The sequence below is a fragment of the Misgurnus anguillicaudatus genome, chromosome 10 (assembly GCF_027580225.2).
Source record: "Misgurnus anguillicaudatus chromosome 10, ASM2758022v2, whole genome shotgun sequence".
Lineage (NCBI taxonomy): Eukaryota > Metazoa > Chordata > Actinopteri > Cypriniformes > Cobitidae > Misgurnus > Misgurnus anguillicaudatus.
Window position 1 is genome coordinate 32,653,627 of NC_073346.2, and position 10,846 is coordinate 32,664,472.

Below are 10,846 nucleotides of genomic sequence, written 5' to 3' on the forward strand. Positions count from 1 at the left end.
CGGCCCAAAAAAATCCTATCGGTGCATCCCTAATTAAAACAAATGGGGGATTTTTGAAGTTTAAAGGTGTTTTCACACCTGAGTGGAATCCTGGTGAAAATGATTCCTGGCAGATTATGACTCCCCTCATTCCCCAGTATGGTTAGGGTTAGGAATAAATGTGGTGTGTTGTTAGGATTAGCTAATCAGGGAGCAGGTTCAACCAGGAGAGTCAAAATCTGGAACACCAGAGCAAATGCATGTACATTCTAACCAATGAAAGGACACTTTAATCACACATGAGTTTTATTAACAAATTCTGATCCAAAACTTTGCTATGTAAAAGCGAATCAAACCAAAATGAATATGCAACTAGCAACATTTTTATCCCTGTTTTGACATTAAGTATACCTCATGTCAGCTTAAAATGATTTAATAGTGAGTAGCCTAATAGTAACAGTATTTTGTTTGAAAAGACTTTTATTTTCCTATATCAATAAAATATTAACTTTATCTGTTTAAAAATATGAACTTTATATAGTTTTATTTAGAAAAATATATTATTACTCAGATTTACCGATAAATAAAAAAATGATGTGTAATAATATTAAAAATAATAATAAATTATTTTCTTGCACGGGACGGGACATACAGTAACATTCACTACATATAAACATTTTAATTCCATAATGTGCCACATTTTTGAGTAAAACCAGGAGACAAAATGTGGGTTAGTTAATTCAGGGAAAGAGCTAGTTATTATATTTTTAACAAAGAGTACATGAACAAATATGCTTTTTACTGGAATAATAAGCAAAAGCAAATCTTTAACAGCAAGGCCTAAAACTTGAAATAAAATAGAGGATAAAACATAATCAGTTTGTTTGTTTTTGACTCAGTCAACTCTCTCATATATTTATTTATTTAAACCAAGAATCTCTGTTTCGTTTTGACAGTGATTTTATAAAACTAAAAGTTTAGGTCTCAAAATTTCCACAATTAAATATAAAATGTCATAATATTTAGTTAGAGAAGTAAACATAGTTTTAGTTCTATTAAAATTATAATCTATGCAAAGCTACGACACAAATTTCATATAACATTAATTTTATATTTAAATGATAGCACGATTTTATTTTTCATAAATTATCCAATATATATAAAACCCAATGGTTGAAAGCCAAAGTAACTAAGCATCTACTTTCTTAACTACAACTGAATAGATTGAGCATTTCTTTCTCCACAAAGTATGTTTTTTAAATTAATATACAGGAGTTTGACTGAGACTCAGATAAACAGGTAATTTATAGCAGATGGGTTTCTTTAAAGAGCAACAGCGTGCACTCTTCCACATGAAGGTCTTCCCGGGGTCCATAGACACTGCAGCACACAAACCTCTCACGGGTATACCAGGCTGTTTATCTGCCCAGTAAGTGAAGTTTAGTGGGGTAGTAGTGTTGTCACTGTTACTCCAGTACCATTCTGTGTTAAACAGGCTCCGGCGCAGACTGATCCAGCCTTCAGTGGGTTCTGGGACTATTATGTTTGCGGCCATCATGTCCTGGTTCTGTTTAAGTAAGATCTTAACAAAGTTACTAGAATTGCTGTTGCAGTACTCACGGGACATCGTCCAGTTCAGGTCCTCGTTGCCAACCACAAATTTCCCAGGAGTCAACACCATACAGCCATTAGGATCTAAATGCACACAAACAAAAATTTTCTATTTGTAGAGATTTTATTAAAATGTCCATATTAAAATATATATATATATATATATATATATATATATATATATATATATATATATATATATATATATATATATTTAAATTTAAATTTGTGTCATATATCATTATCATTTGTGTCCCTGTCTGTGAAAACCCAGCTAATTATTTGTGATTTATACATGAAATCGTCCTACATACTGTATGTATAATTGATGCTCCTAATCTCAAAACAAAATTGAGACTTTAGCATATGTTTCACAGACATGATCACATTTATCACTGCAATTATAAAAAAAACACAAACACAGATTTTACCTGGTTCTTCATTTATAATTATAGCCGGGCTTGTGTATTTGCCAGAGTTCCACATTTCTGTCATGTACACAGCAATTTTTGAGTCGGGATGCCAAATGGTGGCTGATATAGGTTGAGTATTTCCAGTCCCAATGGTTGTTATGGAGTATTGTGTGCCACTTATTACATCCCATGTTGCTGCAGACAAAGGTGCATCATTCATCTGCACCGAAGCGGTGCTGGATGTCTCTGCGATAATGAAGGCTCTAGTTTTTGAGGAATAAAAATGTACCAAGAAGCATCCAGAAAACATGCTTACTGGAAAGATGTCTAAAATTATTCCAGGAATGATTAATCTGAGGGAAACTGGCATGGATGTTGTAATTAATTGGGGTCCATAATTGACACCATTCAGTAAGGGCAGGATGTTTGTGGAAGATGACACCTGAATGCCAGTGCCAGCTGGTGGATCACCTACAGCGACTTGTACGCTTTGGCTTGTTGTCAGAAAGAGCTGGTTGATGTAAGGAAAGCCTACAGTTATAGGAAAACGGTCAAATGCTCCGTTCGGCATTACGGGGCGAAGTTGGCTCATCATCATGTTGCAGGAGCAGTTGGAATCAAAGCACGGATGAGTCAATATCACGGCTATTTTGTCTGTCCCACTTACTTCTGTAACCTCACCGTTACTCTCCAGCTGGTAAAGGAAGTACGGATTAAGCGGTACCTGGTTTTGACCTCCCGTAACTACCCCTTTAATGCTGACTGTATTAGTTGCGTTCACTGCGTTGATGATGAGCAGCCTAAACGAATTGTACCTTGCCACCGAGGACACTGAAAGGTCGAATGCTCCTATTACCTCAGCGTAATTCAGAGTGGGGATAGTATACACTGTCCTGAGGTTTTGTTCAGGCTGGACGACTTCAGACTGAAGCCTTTCTGCCCATCCTGTCATGGAAAGCACTGTGATGTTGTTATTACTGCGGATTATAATGGATTTATTGGATGATGTAAGCTGGTATTCTTCAACATCTTTTGTAAAGTTCAAGGTCCAAGTGATCCCAGCAGTGCTGAAGCTTCTAGTATTGTTGACGCCGTCACCTCCATAGATGACGCTGACGTCAGTGTTCGGGTAGAGGATAGTGATTTTGAGATAGTTAAGGTTTTTCGGAAAATAATATGCGATGTTCTCTGGAAATGCTGTGATGAAATTTGTTCCACGATTGTCCATTGAAAGCCCTGTTAATGTTTAAGTCATTAATAAGGCATTTTTTGGTGTCTTGCTTTGTTAGTCTTTAAAGAAACAGTTTACACAATGCAAATCATTGCTACGTCTCATAAGCATGCCAAGGACAAATATCAAGTTAATCTTTTGTGAAGCTTAAACGCTTGTAATGTAATCTTCAGTGTGATACAATTATTTGATTCGTTTCTCAAAGTTCACTTCATCTTATAGGTTTAGTACTTTTTACAACTGCATTATTGAAAATAGATTTTAACTATCTATCACTGTAAAAAATTAGCTGTAATTATGCAGCTGGTTGCCAGTAACTTACTGTAGAAGGTAAAGACTGAAAACAAATTGTTGCCAGTAAATAACACAAATCTACAGGCAACCAGCTCCAGTAATACTGTAATAATTTCTACAGAAATTTTTACAGTGTAGGGACATATGATAAAATAGTATAGAATTAAGCTAAGAAGTGATACAAAACAGGAAAATTGTATAAAAATACACAGTAATATTGGAAATATTTCATAAGATTTGCATTAGCACTACTGTACATATAAAAATAATTGTCTACAGGATTGTAAACAGACCATTATATATATTCATAGCATACTCATATAATTTAGAAAATATGTCCTAATATACAATCGCAGAGTGAAAAAAAGAGCTAAATTGGGCACATGCCGCACATCCTTACATGCCAAGTGTCAGATCACAGGCCCCTGCACTGTCAGATATAAAGGTGCCTAGCTGGGGCGGTACCCTTTTAAAAAGTACATCTTTGCACTTAAAAAGGCTTTTTACCTATTGGTACCAAATATCTGTACCTAATTAAGACCCTTATAAAGAGTTATTTTTTCTGACATTGTTCTTATAATAGGAGTGAAAAATGACATGCCCGTCAATGTAATGACAAAAATAATTTTTATTTTTGATTGTGTAGGACAGGTGGACAAGAGTTTATTTTTGGAGCTGGACCATAAAACAATAAAACCACATTCTGTGTCTATTTTCGAGAGACCTGTTGTCTCTCTCCACAGGGGTCACAGATACACTGATCTGTATTTCTCCCCCTCTCTCTTCTCTCTTATTGTTCCGGTTACTGGAAATATACTAAACACATGTAACATTGTGTATATCATATGTTGTGATGCTACAAAGGTTTCATCTTCATGTTTGGTGTTGTTTTAAAGGTCATGCGATGGTTAAAAAGGTTTAATTTCTATAATGCTAAGAGAAAGTATATCAAAGTTTAAAACTTAAGACATAGTCTGTACTCCTGTGATGGGTGTCAACTCATGAGGAGATCTAGATTACAGATGGTTAACAGTCCCATTCACTGGAAAAAAATGATTCATTGAATTTAATCAATTTTTTTAAGGTAAGTGGTTGCAATCAATTTAGGCTATTTAAGCTACATTTAAACAAAATTTGTATATTTTATTCTACTTTACTAATCTTTTTTGTTTAAATGTAGCTTAAATAAATTGATTGCAACCACTTACCTTAAAAAATTGATTAAATTCAATGAATCATTTTTTTCAGTGTTTGGTGCTCCTTCAGGTCATGAGAACCGACCAACCAAATTCTGATTTGAGATGTTATTATTCACTGCAAAAATGATTAATTGAATTTAATCCATTTTTTTAAGGTAAGTGGTTGCAATCAATTTATTTAAGCTACATTTAAACAAAAGTTTTATATTTTATTTTACTTTACTAATCTTTTTTGTTTAAATGTAGCTAAAATAAATTGATTGCAACCACTTACCTTAAAAAAATTTATTAAATTCAATGAATCATTTTTTTCAGTGTTCTTTGTCTCATTCTGTGTATATAAGGTGGCTTGGCAAGAGACTCGAGGAAGCATTCTTTAGCAAGAATCTTCCCCACACTTTGGGTGTGTGTATTCAAACATAATGGAAGCAACTGTATTTCAGAACTTCCCACACTACTGTGTGTCTTTGATTGACAGGTATGAATTTTACTTTGTGACTTTTCTTTACATGCTGATCTTTTTAATGAATGTTTGACTTGATGAATTTGAAAAACTAAATTACTGATTTAAGTGTAACCTGCCTGGCATAATAAATTGTTAACTTTTATTCATTTTAAAACTTGTCGAGTCTTTTCTTGTATTTTAAGTATTTAAGAGAATATACCGAAGGGGGTCTAGATTAAGAAAATTACCTCTATTGAAAATATGATGTGTATAATTGCCTCACTTTATAGGTTGGATGGAGAAATGCCTCAACCTAAACTATAGATGGATCCTCTTATTTTCAATGTGTTTTGGAAAAACCTCTGATTTTAATTTAAGTTAGAAGGAGAATGCCTCTACGCCCAGCTGTATGGAACTGCCTCTATGTATATTTAAATAATTAAGAGAATGAAAACATAATAATGATTAATATAAATTATGATCAGCATCAGAATCATATTGATAATTTATAAATTGGAGTCAGATTATAATTTAACTACCGAGGTAAAATAAATAAATTGAAACCTAATAAATGGAATTATTTTTGTAGAAGCGCTGAGGAAGGAACGAACACGAGAACCCTTCACCCATTCCACTTGTATCCGTCGTTGGACTGGTGGGTGGTACCTTACAATTGAAATAATTACTTGCCTTGGCTAAACATGAAAATAGTCAACAGAACAGCCAACATGACTGCCTTCTTCTGACACAGCTCCTCGTGTGATTGGTGAAACTGCTTTCGTGCTTTATCTACTGTGGAAAATATACATGAAAAGATATTAAACACGTTGTATTGTATTTGTTAACTGAAAAGGATTTTCTTACAGCAGCCAAAGCCTTTTTTTATTCAATAATACAATAATCAAACATTTTTGGTCACTTGCTCATTATTTATAAATATTATTGTTTGTATTTTTGACAAAAGTAAACACATCAAAACTATAAAAAACGATTGTAACTATGGGAATTATTGTGACTTAAGAAATGAAACTGTTAATAAAATAATAAAATGAAACTGTTTTGCATCCAAGCTGCCATCATTTGCCTAAAATTTGTAAATCAATCAATCAATCAATCAATGTCACCCTAGGATACATCAATGCTGGGATCCAGAGTGACCCTTTGACTGGTTTTGTATCTAAATATGGATAATAAATAGGCTAATGAACATTACTATACTTCACGCTTCAGTTTATAAAATATGCTGATAAACAACATATTGAATTGCTAAGTAATGAACATTACTAATACATTACTAAATGGTTAAGAATGATACTCACAAAAATACTAAACCACCTTATATTTGATCATGATACACTCTAAAAACAAATGGTGATCATAGTACAACCATTTTAAGTGCTATATAGCACCTGTGTAGTACCCGTGTAGAACCATATCTGGTGCTATAGTGGTGCTATATCACCCCCGGATGGTTCTTTTTAGGTGCTTTATATGTGGTATATAGCACTAAAAATGTTACATGATTACGAGATTTTTAGTGCTATTTAGCACATATTTTTTGTGTGTACACTACAGACTTATAATTTGTTCATCGTGATGAATGCATATACCACCATAATTCATTATTGTACAAAAAAGTTTTACAATTCTGTAGATTTGACCCATACTTATGGACATTTGTACACTAGTTGTGTCCCTTAGACTTGCCTTAGAGAAATTGCTGAATGTTTTAAAATCCTAAAAGTATAAAGGTGCTTTACCTGCATGAAATGAATCACTTTGAAACGTCTCAGAAGAATTTCCTGACCAACTCAATTAAATAATAAAAAAATAAATAAAACAATCCACCTACCTTAAACTTGGGCAAAGATCTTTCTCTTCTGGAGACGGTTAGCAGTGTATTCTCAGGTCATTCAGAAGGAAATATTTGATATTCAAAATGTCTTTTTCCTCTTTCCATGTGAATTTGCATTGGATCCATAGGAGATTAGTTTCTTAGAATTACAAAATTGCGTAGTATACTCCCATGTTTAGTTCCCAAGGAACACGTAAACAATTGACATACTACTATGACAAATGACATACTAGTTGGCATTAATAGGAACATGTTGCTAGTTGATTTTTCATGCAAAACCATAAATGAAGACCATCTGCGATAGACATGCAGCGCATCATGATATCTCTTGTGCTGCTTATTTACACTAGTTCTTCGTAGACTGGGGGGGTTGTCTGAAGTTTAAAATCATTGGTGTAAACGCAAGCCAATCCCATAACGTTTGGTTATGACGTGTGTTATGCGCCGGCTCAGCCGCATCAAACTTCCGCTGTAAAGACACATATGATGCAAAAACAAATCCATCGAGGAAGTACCGGAGTGAACATGCCTGTGAATGACTTTTGCAGATTATGTAAATCGGGGAAGAGCTAGTTGAACACTATCCGGTGTCTTTCGTCTAAGTGGGGAACCCCCTCACTCCTCCCAAAATCAAAAACTCTTCCACCAGACAGCTCTAACCATAATGTAAATTAAATGAAATCTTCCTAACTTATTTTCTGGTTAATCAGGAACATCACCAAAGAATGATTGCCCACACATCTTCCACCATTAACTGTGAACAAATTTCTCAATCATTCTGTACGCCAAGCTGTGCAGCACACAGACCGAGTTTTGCTGCCTAATTAACTTGATCCTCCATGAGAGCAACCAAGGGGGAAACAATCACAGCTTTCACCTTGCCATGGCCTCCCCAGTTTCTCTCTGACGATCGGTAATAGTTGATAAATTCCCCAAAACATTCCCAAAACCTGTCGGGAGTAGGGCAACAAAATCATCTCCATTCAAAATCTTTAACAAAGAGTGCTCAACCCACATGACGGAAAGGTTGGGACATTAGGGAATGATATTTACTCACTGCACTTGCTGGCCTTTGTTACAACAGCGAATAACATCTTCTATAGTCTTAATGCATGACTCGTTTGAATTGCGTTAATGATCGCAAGGTAGTCAAAAGATTACTAGTGTATTGTTACCTCATTAGCAGGGTAGCACAATTCATTTCAAGCTTGTCATTTTTTTCTTAAGACAAAAATTTAAGATGTTCTTAAGAAAAAAAGAGAACTTGAAATTTTCGAGAATTGCACTTAAAAACATTCTTACGAACTTCTTATAATTTATCTTAAGAACTTTCTTATTTTTTGTCTTAAGAATGTTTTCGTGAATCCAGCCCCTGATTTGTTAAAACTGTTCCGTTTACATTTGGCCACATAATGGCACCTTGGCAAACGGATATGAATCCGATCTTCTACTCCTGCGCAAAATGCAAATGGATGATTCTCACGAAAACTTGGTTTTAAAAATGTCAAGCATGAAAATGTAAAAATTGCTTAAATTTACTTTTTTTCCCACCAGACATTGAAAAACAAAGTCTGGAGTAAATGGGAACATTAATTTAAAAACTTTTACTTATCATTTAACACTTTTTGTAACAATTTAAAAATGAGTCCTAAAAAAATCTCATTACCGCAACAGTCAGAAAACATCAACATTGACATATTTTCAAAATGACATGACAAACCTGAAAGAACATAATTTGGAGATTCTGCACATGCATTTAAAATCAAAGTATTATGCTTCTGTCACGGCCGGGGGCGGACCCGAATAGACTAAAGGTCACGCCCCTCTCAACTCTTCCACCTCGAGGAAGTTCCCAAGACCACCCCAATGACCAGACAGACGAGTAAACTACAGTTAAAATAGACTTTATTAAATACTTAAAAAGGAGGGGAAAGGGGAAAGGGCAATTTAAAACTAATAGCTCTTCTGCTCGCCTCCAGGGCCACTTGGGACAGGGACTGGGGACCTTCGCTGCACACGGAGCCTTCACTTGTACAGGTAGGTAATTGCTATAAGCACAGAACAGGTTTACTTCACAGGTTACGTTACACACCGCACTGGGGATCTTCATGCACACAGAGCTTCACTTGTACAGGTAGGTAATTGCTATAAGCACAGAACAGGTTTACTTCACAGGTCACGTTACTCACAGCACTGGGGATCTTCGTGCACACAGAGCTTCACTTGTACAGGTAGGTAATTGCTATAAGCACAGAACAGGTTTACTTCACAGGTTACGTTACTCACAGCACTGGGGATCTTCATGCACACAGAGCTTCACTTGTACAGGTAGGTGATTGCTGCAAACAGTGGATTTTCGCTGCAGTGTCAGTGCACCGTATTCCTTCGCCCATCCACTCCGGCTGTCCGGCGTCGTAGGGACTAGTGGGTCCGATGACACGGAGCCGAACGCTTCCCAAACTCCCCCTCCTTCTTCCACGACCGGGGTCACGAGTTGGGGCGAACCTTCGTCGGGGCTCCGCTCACCACGAGCTTCTGTTGGAGAGGTCAGTACACACACCGTTACAACCCACAGTCCGCACGGTACACTCTTGATAATACTCACTGGGTTTCACCACTGTCTGCTCTATGGACAAACGAAGCTCTCGTTGACACACCCCGGGAACAGGGCTCAAATTTTCTCGCTCTTCTTAGGACCCAGGCCACAACGGATGTCGCCGTCTCGTGACTCGTCAGGGCTAGGCGGTTTGAACGCTACAAGCACAGCATACACACAGCAAGTAAAGCGTAAACACCATCAATCAGTGAAACTCACCCACAGCACTCTTATACAACTTCACGTGGTTTTTAGATTGCTCTTGCCACCTGGCTACGACGACCTCGAGAGGATAGTTGGGCGATCGCTGGACCACCGATGAGGGTGAGATGTGTGTTATTCACAGGCCCGGCGTGTTGATTATCACTCCTCTGGCTCACCTGCGCTTCCTTTTTCCCACAGGGCCACTGTTTTACTGGTGAACGATGCTTCCTACCAAGTGCTTCGTCCGTGCTTCCGGTCAAACCACGGCTCGCCCACGCTTTCCTCTCCAGTGGGGCCAGGGACCTCAAAAACACAAAGGAACACACCAAACGACTCTTCGTACAAATATTGCACAGATAAGTACCACAGCTGTTACTCACACTTAGTCGTCCACAACTGCTATTAGCTCCGCTCTTGATGGCTCTGTGTCCACTATTTCTCTAATGAAAACTCCTCAGAATTCCTTCGTCAGCTGACTGTCTCTTCCTCTCTTCCCCAGGAGAGCGATCCGACCAGCGTGGTCCGTCTGCAAAGCAGCAACACAGCGTATACAAAGTATACCACAAGCTCACTCCGGTGCAGTGCTCCTTTAAAAATCCACCGCTCCGTCCTGTTTGCCTTTCTTGGCTGCCGCACTCTTTCCATGCGCTATACGCGCTCCCGTGGATCAACGGCGCCCTTCGGCTCCTCCAAGGACGGAGCGTGTGATCGGGTCTGCCCTAGGCAGTGCAGCAACTCGTGCCCAAAAAAACTTCACCCCGTTTGGGCTTCTTTGGGCCTTTTTATGTGTGTTGTCTCTGTTCCATCCTCCAATCATGAGTTCTCAGCCTGATTTGTCACACCTGTTGCTCGTTTGTCAATAATCTGTGTCGCTAGGGAGACCAGGAAATAAAATGGTGCAATTAAAAATCGGGCCCGGGCGGACGCCATCTTCAGGCGGAACCTTTCTTCACCACTTTTGGTTCCGCCCTATCATAGTCACCCGGTGACACTTCTATTAATCAAATTAACATTTTAAT

At 37.4% G+C, this 10,846-nt stretch overlaps 1 protein-coding gene across 1 annotated transcript; it reads right to left on the bottom strand.

Moving 5' to 3' along the window:
• Nucleotides 1-258: 258 nt before the first annotated feature.
• LOC129448564 (IgGFc-binding protein-like) lies at nt 259-3,464 on the bottom strand. Its single transcript, XM_055211037.2, has 2 exons — nt 2,022-3,464; nt 259-1,674 (listed from the first exon to the last, which is right to left on the bottom strand). The coding sequence occupies exons 1-2, from the start codon at nt 3,229-3,231 to the stop codon at nt 1,241-1,243; spliced, it is 1,644 nt and encodes a 547-aa protein (XP_055067012.2). The 5' UTR covers nt 3,232-3,464; the 3' UTR covers nt 259-1,240.
• Nucleotides 3,465-10,846: the final 7,382 nt, after the last annotated feature.